Below are 17,146 nucleotides of genomic sequence, written 5' to 3' on the forward strand. Positions count from 1 at the left end.
CTTCTCTTCTCTTTTTCCCCCCCTTTTGCTTAGTGAAGCCATAATCTTCAACAAAAATGGAAAAAGAAAAATAAACCTAAGAAAAATCCAACGATCAAACCTGGAGGACATTTTTTTAAACAGTTTCACCAAAGAAAAACAACCAAATTTGACAAAAATAAAATCAAAACTAATAAGCAACTGAAAAATCACTTAGAAGATTAGCAAATGCCGTCGAGCTCTCATATTCTGATCCCATCAGTGAAACCACCGAACAATGTGTTCCCATCAGCACTCCAATTCAAACTCGTGCAATAAATAACATCCTCTGAAATAATGTGAAAGTAAATATATATCAAGTTAACATGCATATTTGTTGAAAGTCTCATGCGAATCCAAAAAAAATATATATATTAAAGTCTCACATAGACTAAAATAATGTCGGGGCAAATAAATTATATAAGTATAATTTTTATCTTAAAATTCAATTTTATAAGATTAAATTAAACTTAAACTCATTTTTTTAAAATATTAATTCGAAATATCTGTTTTTTAAAGTGAAAATATCTTCCTATATCAGACAGCATGAATCATCACATCCCTATTATAATCCATAAAACGACACCCTTTATCTCCCAAACACAATATCACTGTCTACTCTAATTGAATATCATTAACCTGAAAAAATAGACCCCCATCATGTCTCAAAAAGACTATTTGCCTTCCAAAACCTCAAGAGTCATCGCTAACGTAAAAAAAAAAAAAAAAAAAGAAATAGTAACTGAAAAAGAACGCATGCATAGATTTAATTGGAAATTAAACGAAATGAGTTATCAATTTAGTGCTTTAAAGAGGTAATATACGTTAGTTTTATCCTTGTGAAAGATTTCATCTATACAAATTAATCCATTGACAGTTTAGAGTGTGTTTTGGATTATTAGTTTTTTTATGGGATTTTGAATTATAGTCAATAAACCATGGTTTGGCTAAAAACATTTTACATTCTCATTCAACAAATTTATCATATAATATTTTCTTCATATTTTCTATCATATTACATATCTCATAATTAATTATCACTTCTCTCTCTGTTTTTACATTCGTCTCTCTATTTCTTTCTTCCCTCCACTATAGGATGGTGTCAAAGTTTATAATTTTTCTTATTTTACTTCTTTATCTTCATTTTTTTAGGCTTTTATTATTTTACTTCTTTCATCTCATGCATGCAAAGAAATTTTAAACAAATTATTTTTTTAGTTTCCCATGCATATTTTAGAAGTAATGATTTTAAAACAAGTTCAGACTCTAAATACATATTTAAAAGGGTGCGAGGAGATCACAACCAATATAAAAGTGACATCAAATATACTAAAATGATGCACAAGCTAAAACAATATGCATCCAAAAAATGTGGATCCTTGGAACACAATGTGAAAGCAAACATACTAAGTGTTAAAACAAGATAATCACTAAGGTTGACTTAATAGTAAGAAATGAGTAACAAAAAAATATTTATTTATTCTCTTACAATTTGCTTCTATTTTATTTTTTCCCTCTCTAATCTCTATCTTTTTAGACATCACATGTCATATATATCATTTCCTCTTTACTTTTTTCCTTTTCTCTCTATCTTGGATAAATAGTTTAGTCTCCCAACTATACATTTGCAAACAATTCAGCCCATGCATTTTTAAATGACTATTTTAATTCATAAATATATAAATGTTGTGATAGATTATTCGAATGTTAAACATATTGATAATTTGATTCATAAAATATGACAGTTACTTTTCGATTAATCTTGAAATTATTCTATTTACTAACAAATTAGTTCACGTATGACATACATAACTTATGATGAAAGATTGGATTAATTTATCATAATATTTATACATTTATGTACTAAATTGATAATTTAAAAAATATAAAGGCCAAATTGTGAGGCAATGAATAATTCAGGAACTAAATAGACTGCTTACCACTCTATCTCTCTCCTTTGTCCAGCTCAATAATTCATCCCAAAATGAGATGGCCGGATGTTTAACATTTCTAGTAAAAAAAATTAGGTAATGTGCATGAAATCATAAAATCTAACCTCTAACTACACTTAGTACAACCATTGTAAAAAAAAAAAAAACACGCCTATCCCTTTCCATTGGAACAACTTCAGTCAATAATCTCAAACTAATTAGTAATTACTACCACCAAAGAAAATAAATAGAAGAACACCAACCTTGTTATCAGTAGTGCTGCCCTTCCAATCGTCATCAGTGTTGAGAGAAACCTTTAAATCTTTGACAATCTCCTTAGTCTCCAAATACCAAATCCTTATACTCTCATGTGTGGCAGCACACAACCAAAACTCATTGCGACAAAAAACACAACGCATGAACAACATAACAAGTCTCAAACTCACAAAGCTTCTTCCCATTATCCATACCCCACACCAACACCAACCCATCTTTTCCACCACTAGCGATCAACGTGGCGTCCGGCACCACCGCCACCGCCACCACTTCCACGTGGCCCTCGTGCCCAGAGATAAAATAATGACATATAATATAAGATAAATATAGTAGGATAATGCATAAATTAAAATTTAAAATTTATAACAAATTGATTGATTAAACAATTAAATACTTCATGTGTGTTCATTGGAGAGGGATTAAATTAATGATATCAGTGTAACTCTCTAAAGAAGTTACACCAAATTCAAATCATTAATATATAATTATCTTACTGTTTATAATATTTTAATAAATAGAATAATTTTCAGACATTCAATTAATCAATTAACTTTAATAAATTTATTAAATCATTTAATTTTATTTAATTGATTGTTTGGCTGATTAACTTTCTACTTAGTTTAATTTATTGTTTGATTGGTACTATAAAAGAAAATTTCTTTGACTATTTTAAATAACATTTTCAAAATGCTTTTTTTTATAAAAGATTTTTACAACAATGTTAGTGCATTTTTTTGTTTGGTTTTGCTATATAATTTTGTGCATCAACCTTTTTGTTGCATATAATTAAATTCGTTTTTAGTTTTTTTTTTAGAATATACATGTTTGTGTAATCAGTTAAATATTAACATAATAATAATTAAATGACAGTTAAATATTTTTAATAAATTATTCGGTACAAAATTGATCAAAAAAACGAAAACCAAATGAATTATTAATTATCTGCCTATAAATTTATTTTTAATTAAATATGTTTTAGATATTATTATTTAAATTTGTTGTACGACTTTAGGATGTTATTTGATCTCTCCATTTTCATTCATTTAATTAAAAAAAACAGATTACAATAGATATAATAGATGAAAATATAAAATTTAATCCCTAAAAATGTAAAAAAGTATAATAAATTTATGTGACTATCAACTCGCGTTCGTTATCATTAAACAGTTACATACATGACATAGAGGATCAAATTTATCATAAAATTAATTGTTAACGTGGTGATACTCACTATATTAGACAAAAATATTAGTAATTAAACCTAAATGTTCAATAGCTTCGGAAGAGAGATTTTTTAAGGAAATAATAATACTAATAATTAAGAGCTGAAATTTATCTTGAAAGAAAATTGCATGTGAAAGATCTTTACACAATTTCAGTATCTATTGGATAAAAGAAAATTGCATGTGAAAGAGATCTTTACATAATTTCAGTATCTATTGGATACTTGCATTCGTGGTGTCAGAGATTAATGGCGAGATCAAAATATCTTCAACGCAATTATCTTGTTTTGTGATCAGATGAGCCAAAGAGGCTGACATAGTTTCACATTCACATGCTACGCAAGTAGGATGACAAGGAACTCACATTGCTAGGTCTTGTCTAACACAGCAATGTATAAATAAAATTCAAATGAAAAAAAGGAGAGGAGTATACTCACACATGTTATAGATATTTTGGTTAACTATCATATTAGTATAAAATATTTATTGTTTTTTAATGATTAATTTCTGTTAAAAAATTATTAATCATCTTTAGTAAAATATTTATATTTAATCACATATTTTTCAAGCATAAAATTCCAGCTTGATATCTTATTAAAGACTTAAAGAGTTACATTACTACTTACAATTAAAAAATGTTTATAAATGTTCTAGAGTATGAAGCACAGACAACAAAACAAAAGGTCAAAAGATGATGAACAAACATGGTAAGGTTCACCTTAAAGGTAAAATACACAGATGGCTAATCCAGTGCTAACTTTACCATTGCATAGAATGATATATGCATGTCAAGATGTTTCAGCTGTAGATATACCTCTAATTTACAAACTACAACACATGTAAGTCTGCATGATATTTTGAAGGGAATGTGAACTTTCATATGACTTTGGCCTTTCTATAATTCAAGTCAGGAACCTTGCTAGCATGAAGCCTTTGGTACCAAGACAACAAAGCTTCATTCAGATACATCTGCAGGTTAGGCCTCAAAGCCACAATCTGCAACAAACCAGACCCCAACAAGCACCACTTCCTAAAACTACCAAAATCAGAAGGCAAGAACCCCACATTCTCCACCAATTTCTCGGCATTACCGAATCCACTCTTTGCCACACCATTTCCCTTATTTACAAATATCTCAGCCAAAAGGGGTGGTCCACAACAAAGCAACAAATATAACAAGCATCTGGTTTGCATAAAGAATCGCACGAGTAAACCACCCACAAGTTATCATCGACAAATTGCAACGAATTTGATCATTCCCAAGCCAAAAGCAACGTGCACTTCTAGAAGCAGGGATGAACAAAATCCCAGAAAGGCAACCCATCAATGCAGCAACGAAAACCCTCCAAAACCCATCAAACTGAACCCCAAAACGAAACTCCAAAACCAAAGCCACACCCTCAGGAACAAACAAAAGCCCTAAAAAAAGAAGCAACGGAAGTGTGCAAGAAGAAGAACAAGAGCCAACATTCGGTGTGGTGGTCATCGTCGTTCACTGTGATGATCGTTGTCGGGAACACAAAGCGTTAAAAAAGAAAGCACCTTGGGGAAGGAAGCACAAAATGAAAGTGTGCGAGAAGAAGAACAAGAGCCAACGCTGGAGAAGAAACACTAGAAGAAGAACAAGAGGCGTAAGGTGCTCAAGGATGAATTTTTATTTGAAATTATAAATATCGCAAATATCTCCATTTTATGAATGTTGAAGGATCAAGAGTAAAATATTACATGACAAATATATATGTTCCTATGTACGATTAGTGATACTTATTTTTAATGATAAATTCGTCTTATGTAGGCAACTCATTTGTCACACATTTAATACTTTTTTGACTAAATTTTTGTATTTCCATTTGTAGGAACATTTTTGTTAACAAATTACAAAAATGGAAAATGGTTTTTTACACTTTTTTGTTTCTTTTATTCCCTCACGTTCAATATTCATTGACTTGTGGTACCACTTACCTAGTAGCATAGAAGAAGGTAACTTACGAAGACAGGTGCAGAGGTCTTCGTCTTCCGAGGAACACTGCGTGGCCACACCGACACTGTCACCGCAATAGCCACCCCGACGACGACGGCATCATCGTGAGTTCCTCACGCGACAATTCCTTAATCGTGTGGCGCCTCACTAAGGGGGACTCAAACTCTTACGGTGTTCTCCACCGCAGGCTAACCGGCCACTCTCACTTTGTCAGCGACGTCGCTTTATCCTCCGACGCCGATTTCGCTGTCTCCGCCTCTGGGACATCTCCACCGGTGCCACCATGCGCCGTTTAATCGGACATGCCAAGGACGTTCTCTCCGTCGCGCTCGTGAACGACAGTGTTATCGTTTCTGGCTCACGTGACCACACCATCAAGGTGTGGAACACGTGCGGCACGTGCATGTCGATGGTGGATAACGGTGGCGGTGACAGTCCCACGGATTGGGTTTCATGCGTGCGGTTCATCCCGGACGTGGCGGCGGCACTGAGGGTGATGTCAGCGTCGTGGGACGGAAGCGTTAGGGTTTGGGACGTGGACGAGACGAGGACGTGGATGTGGACGGAGGCGGTGGCGCCGGGCGCGTCGTTGGCGGCGAGTGGGGGGAAGGATGGGGTGGTGCAGCTGTGGGACATGGCGGGTGGGGTGAAGATTTATGAGTTTGAGGTTTGTTCGGTTGTGCATTCATATGGGCTGTGTATTTGTCCCAACAGGTATTGGATGTGTATTGTCACGGATGAGAGAATTAGGGTTTGGGATTTGGAGAGTAAGGACATTATAAAGGATTTGAATGTCATTCATAACAACAAGGACAACAATTATATTAATGGTGGGACTGAGATTACTACCGACAAACAGGTTGGTCTTTAACTTTTCGTCTTTATAAAAAAAATTAATAACCCTCTCTTACATGTCATGTAAAAGTTACAAGAATACTTATCAAACTGCTTAATTTCTTATGTATTTTTTTGGCTAGACAGTAATGATTCCATATCTAATGTAAATTTTGTAAATTTTTTTTATTAGTTGAAAAATTTGTTTAAGCGTTTGATAAATAATTTTTTAGCAGCTTTAATATTTTGGTTAAAATATTATTTTAAGTAGTATTTTTTAAAATGTTAGTTTCTAGATTTTTTATATTTTTTTATTTATGATATATTTATTTATTTTTCTTATTACTTTTAAAAAAAATTATGATTTTATTATTTTTTTTATCATTTTATATTTTTTAGCTATTTTAACATTACCAAACACTTTTAATTTAATTAGCTACCTTTTTAACTTTCAAAATTCCCGTTATCAACTAGCTTTTTAGTTTCTAGTTAATTTTTTAACTAATTTTATTAAGCGTAACCCTAATATGTTATCCGACACTTAAAAAGAAAAAATATAATTATAATAGAGTTTATAATGAGATATAAGAGAAAAATGGAGAGAAATGAGAGTTATTGGTAGAGTATGTAAAATAAAGAATGATGTGTATATCATTTCTTAAGAAAAAAATAAAAAAGAAGACAGAGCAAAATATTTTTAGAAAATAATTTATTTTTCTCTCCCCTTTTACCGAAACCAAGTATATTGTTGGCCTTTTGAGTTTTAAGTGACAATTTGTATTAATTATTTTCATTCCTGTTAGTTGCAATTAGTGTAAACCTGGTAACTAGTTTTTGCGAACAATTAAGGGCATTTTAGGAGTTAAGACTGTTGTTTGTACTTCGCAAATCATAGATTGAAGAGTGAAAACTTTAAGTTGAAGTTTCTTTTACTAATAACATATTTGGTAAAATCACGTTTGTGTTGTATTTAAACATGATTTTGAGTTCTAAACCACTGGCTTGTGTAGAAGCGGAAAAACCAAAGTTTTTTTTTCCGTAGTTTTTTAACTATAAGCCAAAACACGAGTAAAATGTCGTCAAAGGATAAACGAAAACTTTCGAAGATAAAAGTAAACATGTATTACCACTTTAAACCACTAAATTGACAGCTCATTTTGTTTCTAATTAAATCTTTTTGTGTGTGCTTTTTTGGTTGCTGCTACTTTTATGTTTCTTGAGTTAACGATGACTGAGTTATTAGGCAAATTAGTCTTTTTGGGACATAATGGGTTCTTTCTAAATCCTTATTATTAGGCAAATTAGTCTTTTTGCTGCCATTTAAGTCTAAATTTTAATTTTGATTCTCTATATTTTGCAACTTTAGAACTTATTTTTTTCTGTAATTTTAATTTTTCATTATAAAAATTTTACAATTTTGATCCAATTATCAAATTTACATATATTTTATTTTTTATTTTGATCCTATTGATACCATACAAACATAATTAATTAAAATGTCAAAATAAAAAACAAACTTATGTAAAATTTAAGAATTATACCATATTTACAAAAAAAAAAATAGGAAACAAAAAATTATGGGTTAATTAAATGAGGGTGAAAATTATAATTTATTTTACGTATAAATTATGCTTTAAGGATAAATACATTCATTTGTTACGGTATTCATTAAAAAAAACTTTTTAATAAGGTTAAAATGATTCATGAGTTCCATACCTCTACCAAATTTTCAATTTTTTCCTCAATTGGGTCCTCCTGTCTAATTATTGTTATGGAAAATTTACGCCAAAAATCTTATTCTAGAGTGTTTGATTCTGCATCAGCAACACTATAACGCGCGTAACTCTGAAGTTGTCAAGACCTGCTTATGTGTATTTGAGGGGTGAGACCTGGAGAGAGAGTATGCGATCCGCGTTGGTTAATTGTTTCCAATTATGTACTTAGAGGTGCAAATAATGAATTGGTACTTTTGAAATGTGTTATACAAGTGAGTCAATTGTGAAATAGAATTTTAACTATTTGCAAAGTCAAACAGAAGTTTGTGAAACTTTCTAAAAATCTCTCATAATTAACCCATTTATGCGAGAGATTTTTAGAAAATAGGATGTTTGGTAAAACTCAATAATAGTAATTAATTAGATAAATTTAAAAACTGCAAAAATAACAGTTCAAAGTCCAAACCCGTACTCTATCAACGGTTTTGGAATAACTTGGATTATTATTCTGTAATCAATCAGTTTTTAAAGAAACTTGACAGCAGATAAAAATCAAGCCAAAATCCAAACATTTCACATTGACGCCTGAGATCTTTAAGAATAGAAACAATATAAAATGGGAACAGAATTATGGCAATCGGTTAGTTTACAAAATGTGCCAGGCCGAAAATCTGTATGCAGGCCCAAGCTCAGCATAATGAACTCGAAACTCACTGTACCTATACCAACTTCAAATTCATGATCATGGCAAAGTTGGCTTTCAATTACTCAAACAATCTTGTATATGGATTATCCACTACCCAATTTCACGGCACAGGTTTTAATCATCAATTGTTTTCTATTCATACATAGGAATGGGAAAAAAAAAGTATACCAGCCCACATAATTTGGATAATTAGCATCACCTTCATAAAAACCTACTGGGTCGTTTTCGCTGCCTTGTTGGCCTGTTTTGCAAGGAAGTAAGAAGCTCATCATCCTTTTTTTCCACAACGATGTCCATTGGCTCAGCAACACCACCATGCAAAACAGTCTCCTCTTCAACATGCTTTGACCTTGACAGTCCACTGCCATCGGGTATGATGATGGTTGAAGAGCATGCACTACGCCTGTTAGCAGCTTGACTCCCTTTCTTTGGTTTGTTTCCCAGAAAACACGCAAGGGTCATATCATCATCATTGCCTGTCAAAGTGTTCGCATCCTCTGGTGTTCCCACTAGTGTATCAGAAGCAGCATTCTGCTGCACGAACAAATTTTTAGTTCCAACAGTATCACATGACTGAGACAAGCTGATGATTTGATCATCAAATGGGTCTTGACTTTCAACCTGCCTAGAAACATCTGTAATCCTGGCGGAGAAGGAAGCCTGACACAAGTCTTTGGTAAATCTAGATAGCATCTCCTTTGATTTATCGCGTAAAAAGCATACAATAGTTATGTTGTCTGAATCTTGATTTCCAGAACTTGCAATAAAGGTAGATTGACTTTCTGAACTCTCAATACAAGTCTTGACCTTGTCACTACAAGATATATCCACTACCTCCTTGGGACAATTTTGGGTGTTTTTTGTATGTCTTTTGGACCTCATCTTCTTGGAAACATTTCTGCATGCAGAGACGACTTCACCACAAGTCTTGATCCCATCATCACTATATACCTCTGTATCTTGTACTTCCTTGGTACGAAGTCGAGTTCTTTTTATGCATTTCTTACTCGTTTCCTTGGGAACATTGCTGCATGCAATGAATGAGGATTAGAAAACAAAGGTATACTTGGAGCAACATTCAATTTCAAACATTATATAGCCAGCAGCATATTGTACTGAAACAATAATCCTAACAAAGATGGCATCATATCTGTAAGTTGTTAAGAATCAAGGGGAAAATGAAATGGAGATTAAAGGGGGAGTACCTTGACTTGCGCTTCTTGCAGAGATTTGAAGCACCAACATCAGATTTTGGAGCTAACGCGGGTGAAGGTAGAAAATCATTCAGTGTAATGGCTGGGCGTTCAGATTCTCGGTCAACGAAGTTACTACCAATAATAGACCTTCGCTTCTTTCTTGCTTCTTGAAGCAAAGGAACACATTCAGGACATAACACCTTCCATCTCCTGTTCAATGAAAAGAATACATACAAGATCATAGAAATTTAAGATTTTTAGATTTTTCGTCAATGAAATTAAGTTTGAACTCATACTTCCGGCATTGAGAATCAGTACGAGGTGGCACTTCTTCAGCAATCTTAGACCAGCAGTATCCATGCTTGACAATTGCAGCTTCTAATCTTAAATCCTCTTCCTCAGTCCATCCACCCCATTTCAAAGAAGGATCCAAACTATTGAGGTATCTGCCATAAGAATGTTCTAGAACGTTAACGAGAGCCTTGGGCCATAAGAAAATCATGTCACCAAAGTTTTAAAATAAAGTGCATTACCTGTCCCTACACTGAGATTGGATCCGGCCAGGAACATAGTTAGCTATCTGGTTCCATTTCCGTCCAAAAAGCATAACTGCTACTGTTAAGCGTATATCCTCCTCTTGTGTAAAGCTCCCTTTCTTCTCAGGACAAATAGATTTTTTCCATCTGCATCAGCAGACAAAATGCAACCCCCTTAAAAAAAGATGATTTCCAATCACCAGCAAATCAGCAAATTATGAACTAGACATAAAATGAACCATTAAACATTATTTGATTTCAGATAATGGGCTTGCAAGCATATGCAAAATGAAATTACAAATATATGACAAAATTGCTAACCAACCTATTTGAGCACTGGGTTCCTGTCCGCCGTTCTAAAACAGAAGCCACGGATTGCCAATCCCTAGCACCAAAACATGCCACAGCAGAACAGAGTTGAGAATCTTCTTCCTCAGTCCATTCACTATTTAGCATGGCAGGATTTAAGCTCCTTTGGAATCGTGCCAAGCATTGAAATGGAGTCCTGCTTGTGCCCAATGATGCAGCAATATCAAACCAGTTCCTGATGCCCATATCTTGGACAATAAGTAAAAGAGACTTGTCCTCTTCATTTGTCCATGCACCTTGGTTGATCAAAGGATCTTCACAATTCAACCACCTGTGGTTGCAAACAATTAAAATACAGTGAATCATAAGTATGGAATGCATCCATTCATACATATAGGCATTAATCTACGGTTCACATAACAGACATCTGTGATGATGACAACCATCACAGACATATTAAGTACCACCATGTTAAAAATCATGTCATGTACAGCCCCACCTGCACGATATGTGTTGATCTTGAACTCTTATTGAAATCCAAAAATGGTAAACTGTCTGTGATGGTGATCATCATAGATGTCTGCGATGCAGTGGAAAAATATTTTTCATGGAAAAGCAATAAATGTGAAAAAATAGTCAAAGAACTGTATGGACAAGACTAAGAATACAACAAAGAGTTATAATGAAGCAGCGAAACACTTCTACAATGCAAATAAGAGACAAGTTGATCATCCCCCCAATGATTGATTGAGAGAGCATTTTAATATCCAACCTGAATAAATCGGTTTAAGTATGGAAACAACATTATTTCATCATAAGCGAGCCCTATTTTAAGAGATTGCCATTTGTTAATTTGTTTTCAATTAGAACCTCAGGTGAAGTGAAGAAACCCCACCCCCACCCCCAACACACACAAAAGCATGGCTCTATTAAGTCATAAACTACCTTAATCTTTTCTTTCACCAACTCTAAGCTCAATGGTAGCACCTCTTATTTATGAGTATTAAAATAACATTGCAAAATGTTCAATCCACAGTATATCAAAAACACATCATCAATGTAGCTCTCCTATGACAAATATGATATGTAGCATGAGTCACAATATCAGAAACATAAAACACTTCATTATTACCAAGAACCATCTACAAACACAAAAGAAAAATTGACCAATTTGGAAATATATATCTTGATTCTTCAGCATTAGTTCACCATATCAGAAACATAGAACATCATCATAACCAAGAACCATCTTTTCATGCATGGAAACATGAAAGAGAAGTTCACCAATTAGGACATATATACCTTGATTCACATTCAGCACCATTACGGCCACCAACATACATTGAAGCTATGAGATCCCAATTAACTTTAGGTAAAAATTGTCTAATCCTCTCTGGTGTGATTTCAAGATCTTTCACAGATGCAATTACATTATCCATGTCATTTGCATCTCCAAGCAAGCCCTCTGAACTGTAAAGGAAGTATGTCAAAAGGAAAAATTAAAACACAACAGGGGAAGGGTCACATAGGTCAAACGGCAGTTAGTAATTTAGTAATATATGACAAAACAGAATTGATATTACCTATCAACTGAAAGTGAAAGTTGAAGCACCATTTCTTGGAATTGTTGCTTAATTCCCTTCAAAAGACTTTCCCTTTCTACACTAGACCATTTTTTCCGATCCAATGAAAGTGGAAATCTTTCCAATACCATCCTATAATTAGCAACATGAGAATTCTCTTCCGGGCCATAACACATTGCAGAGGCTTTTTTATGTTTCTGCTAGAAAAGAAAAAGGCAAATCAAGGATTACAAATATTAATCATTGACAACTGAGAATACTAAGAAAGTGACAAATGCTATGCTACCAGCCAGTACATTAGAAAACAACTAAATTACCTAAATCTTTGCACTCGTTTATTAGGTTGAACTGTTAAAGTAACTACTAAGCAATAGATTCAAACCCCTCAATCCCCATTCACCCAAAACAGGCATAACACTAGAATCAATAATCAAATTCAAATAACAAAGCCTGTAAATTTCACACTTCTATAGCATGGCACATTGCATTTTGTTAGTATTTATATGTGTACTATAAATTATTTAGTGTATTATAATATTTAAAATAGCCGCCACCCTGTTTCCTGCTATAGCATCTACAAAGATGACTGCTACATGCCACTATTTGAGATGAGTAACTATGATGTAAAGTAATTTAGTTATTTAACATATATAGGTGGTATATATCTTGAATTTTTAAGAACCCTTCCTCTCCATACCTATTGGATATTATCTATGTTTAATAGGAAAGAACCCTTCCTCTCCATACCTATTTAATATTACCCATTCAAATCCATTAACTGTATGAAACAGATTACAACCATAGTTCTTGTAATATAAAAATTTGTTTCAAGTGAAGGGGAATATTAAATAATATCTAGTACCATGAATTCACAATGAAATAGTACAAATAATAATTCAGATTTCAGCGAATTATAAAATCATCACACGACTAACCTTAGAGTTCTTTGGAGCAAATGGCTTTTTTGAAGATATTAACTGAACACGTGGATCTTTTTTCATTGATAACGCATTCCCTGTTCTTCTAGTGCATGAAGCCTGGAAGTCCTTGAGAATTTTAATTTTGTTCCTTATCTTTTTGTTTTCCTCAATTTTAGCCTCAAGCTCAATCAACTTACTTCTAATAAATCTCTGCAAATCCCTATTTTTATTAATGGCATCAACAAAACACCGAACTACAGGAGGATAGCTCAATCTTTTCTGTGGTAATTTGGATGACTCATAGGCATCAGGTTCAGAACTCTCAACAAAATCACTAAGCTTCATTTCAACGTTCTCAATCAACTCCTCGGTGGCAGCCTCGTTGGGATCTTGAGAAACAGGACATAATTCACCAGCATATGATTCGTAATGGATTGAGCCGTTAGCAATGTCACCCTCATACCCTGGGCTGGAGGTCTGATCCCCCTCAACCAACATTTGCATTCCACCTTCATGAGAACCTTATATTTTCAAAGTTTTTGTTAAAAGATAAACAGATAACAGAAGCCAAAAAAGATAACTGGCAGCAAAACAACTAGGAGAATAGATAAACCTTAATAGGAAAAACCCAAGTCCCTAGAGATAGTATCAGATAAGAGCTTATAAAGCTTAGGCACCCCTCACATTAGAAGCCATTGTAATGAATAATAATAATGATACTAATAATTAAGCCCCAAATCTAAGAAACATACATCCAAAGTAAAGCTAAATAAGAAAGAGTATTACAAAAAGCAAAAATTCACAATCACTTCAAAGAGACATTTGTGTAATATAAAGCTCATTCGAATGCATAAAAAGAAAAAATAAGCAGCAATATAACACCTCACAGCACGTATTAACAGCAAACAAATTAAACCAAAAATAAAAAACCCGCGCAAGTTTGCATCATTTCCATTCAACTAAAAAACTATGATCGAAATTCGAAATAAAAATTCAAAATTTAACGCACAGAGAAACTCAAACATACCTTCGCCGTAGGTACTAAACCTTTTCATAATCGCGCGCACCGTCTCGAGGTCGTCCACGCCGTCGTCGTCGTCGTCCGACACGGCAGCCGGCGGCGTCAGCGGCGGAAGAACGGACAGAGGCTGGTAGAGGCTCTGCACTCTCTTGAGACACTCGAGGTCGTCCTGGTCGTCGTCGGAGTCGGTGGCGGCGGGAACGATCGAGTCTCCGGCGTGGAGGAGCGGGTCCTCCGCCGGAACATCGTCTTCGGCGGTGGAATTATCGTCGGGGCACGGGACGGCGATCGTGCAGGCTCGGGCGAGCGCGGCCATGTCCTCCTTGAGGCCGTCGTCATCATCGTCATCGTCGTCGTCGGAGGCGGAGAGATTGTCCTTTTCGAAATCGTCGACGCGAGGAGTCATTGAATTGGGATTGTTAGGGTTTCTTTTGAGTATCACGGAAAGAGTGTAAGAGTGTCTGTTTTTGTGTATTTGAAAGTTGCGGTGGTGATTGGTTTAAGTTGCCGCGTGTTTTTGTGGTAACGGGAACAGAACAATTCGAGGCTCCAGACGACGGCGTTCTGGTTTTCTTTCTTTCGTTGCCGACTTCGAACGAACTTCGACTTTGGGCTTCGCTAGGCCCGCCAGATATGTTCCGTTTCGGCCCATGTTTTTTCATTTTAAAAAAAGTAGGCAAAAGGATTTTGCAGTGGTTGTAGTTAATGTCACTGCTCATAACTTTAAGAGATATTTTTCTCACTAATGAGTGTGATTTATATTGTTAATAAATACTAAATAGTATATTCACTTACATGGAGAATGAATGATTACATGTTTCATTAATAGAATTTATAATGAATTAAAATTAAAGGTATGAAATAAAAATTAGTAATTAATGTATTTGAAACTTGAAAGTGATTTTTTTTATAATTAAGAAAAAAAATACACATTTATTTTTATATAAAAAAATTGGAGAAAGTATTAAGTTAGGTTATGGCATCATTTTTTTAATAGTCACAGCAATAGCTGAAGGAAACTTGAATCCGTCTACTAAGAAAGCCTTTGGTAAGTCTGAATGTTCTGGATTTCCTCTACAGCCCATTGATCAAGTCTGGAAAGCTGAAGTTCCTGCACCATCTAGACACGAGAGTAGTTTTTCAATCATCACCTCTCATAACACCAGAGAAAATAGTACAGGCATGTGATATAAATTGGAGATGTTTACAGTTACAACTTTTGTAAATACATGCTAAGTATATGCATATTTTTGCTAGCAAGGTTCATACTTTTAATTATTAGCATTTAGCATGTCTTAAACACTTTCTTTCTCTGCAGTGACAAGGCTTTCGGATAAAGATAAGTATTCCAATGAAGCATTAGCACTTCATAAACTAATCATGCCATTGGGAAAAAATGGAACAGAGGAAAAGACTATCATATCTGATCTCCCTCCTTTGAAGTTTCCTGACAAACAATCCATTCAGGATAAGAAAAAACGAGGGAACATATCAGACAAAGGACACTGTACAAAAAGTTAAGGACACTGTACAAAAAGTTTCTGTTGCCTGCAACATGGAATATACCGACTTATGCATGTCTCCTGATGACTTTGAAGAAAAGGTGTCTGAGAATCTCTCAAAGAAAAGGAAATTTCAAAACATTTGCTCGGATAAAGTTAGAGCCACTGATGAACTGGTTGCAGGAGTGACTGAAGTAGAAAAATCTGATATTCTATGCATGGCTGTGGAATCCCCAGAGAGTATAAATTCTGATCAGACTAAGAAAATTGCTGATTTGAAAGGAAGAAGTGAAAGTAATAAGAAATCCAAGAGAAGCAACAGCAAGAAAACGGGGAGTAACAACAGAACTCTTTTGAATTTCTTTTCTAGAGTGTAATCATTCAAATATGTACATGCCTATATTTTTTGTGGCGGCAATTTTGAGTTTATTTCTTAGAGTTTAGTTTTGATAATATTGTTAATTAGAAATTACATTAGATATACTTTTTTAAAATTAATTACAATCTTTTTTAAGCAAATAGCATCAAACAGACGCTTACACTGAGATTAATGACATTGGTGGGTGTGTTTGAATTAGCGTTAAAACCACGTTAAATGGAGAAATTGTGTGTTTCAATGCAAAAATTTGAAAACAACTAGTGTAGTTTTCATTTGAAAGTCTGTTAAACATACACATTGTAGTGTGTTTGTTTTAGGAGAATCCCACTTTCTAAGGTATGTTGAACGGAAACATTTCCCACTTTCTAAGGGGATTAATCCTGTATGGATTCACGTTTAACGTGCTCTAACGTAATATAAAAAACAGTTGTACTCTACTTATTTATCTGGATGGTTAGTAAAAAAAAAAATCATCTGGAAGGAGTAAAAGCTTTTAATTATTTCAGGTGAATAGAATATTTCAGATGATCTTAGTAAAATATTTAAACACCAAATTAATTATTTTACATTCAATTTCAAAATATCATATTCATAGATACATTTTTTTATAGATTATTTCTTTCGTGATAAGGAGTATGTTTGAAAATCTATTGTAAAATTAGGTTTGAGGCAAGTCATTTTGCCATCAGGATCTTTACTTTTGTAAATCACAACATTTCTAACTATAAACCAAACATGCACAGCTTCTTTGGTCAGCAATTCTAAGATGAAACCAACTGTTCGTCATTGTCCCGACCACAAGTGATACAGGTTATCAACTGAATACTGCTTAGTATGGATAGACATCACATGAATAGAGTTAAAAGTTTATCAAGTTTAGTTTTCATCTATTTTCTTTACCCAAAATAAGAAATCGGAGCCTTATTTTAATTCTTCTAATTTTCTAATTGGCATATCCAGGCATATTTTAAAGAAAAACTATATTAATAAGCAAAACATTGAACAATAGTTTGCTA

The 17,146-nt window shown here is 33.9% G+C and overlaps 2 protein-coding genes and 1 pseudogene across 3 annotated transcripts; 1 reads left to right on the top strand and 2 right to left on the bottom strand.

The window, feature by feature from the left end:
- Window positions 1-4,185: 4,185 nt before the first annotated feature.
- Window positions 4,186-5,201, bottom strand: LOC114425536 (annotated as a pseudogene).
- A 511-nt stretch (window positions 5,202-5,712) lies between these two features.
- LOC114368472 (guanine nucleotide-binding protein subunit beta-like protein) lies at window positions 5,713-6,300 on the top strand. The gene has a single exon (XM_028325729.1). The coding sequence runs from the start codon at window positions 5,713-5,715 to the stop codon at window positions 6,298-6,300; it is 588 nt and encodes a 195-aa protein (XP_028181530.1).
- Window positions 6,301-8,530: 2,230 nt separating this feature from the next.
- LOC114368789 lies at window positions 8,531-14,874 on the bottom strand. Of its 2 annotated transcripts, none has more exons than XM_028326044.1 (9): window positions 14,256-14,874; window positions 13,244-13,749; window positions 12,309-12,508; window positions 12,028-12,195; window positions 10,742-11,056; window positions 10,414-10,563; window positions 10,177-10,326; window positions 9,890-10,090; window positions 8,531-9,711 (listed from the first exon to the last, which is right to left on the bottom strand). In XM_028326044.1, the coding sequence occupies exons 1-9, from the start codon at window positions 14,653-14,655 to the stop codon at window positions 8,886-8,888; spliced, it is 2,916 nt and encodes a 971-aa protein (XP_028181845.1). In that variant the 5' UTR covers window positions 14,656-14,874; the 3' UTR covers window positions 8,531-8,885. The 2 variants fall into 2 exon arrangements, with proteins under 2 accessions (XP_028181845.1, XP_028181846.1); XM_028326045.1 differs by having other exon boundaries at window positions 12,309-12,505; window positions 14,256-14,873.
- Window positions 14,875-17,146: the final 2,272 nt, after the last annotated feature.

Source organism: Glycine soja, chromosome 9 (assembly GCF_004193775.1).
Source record: "Glycine soja cultivar W05 chromosome 9, ASM419377v2, whole genome shotgun sequence".
Classification (NCBI taxonomy): domain Eukaryota; kingdom Viridiplantae; phylum Streptophyta; class Magnoliopsida; order Fabales; family Fabaceae; genus Glycine; species Glycine soja.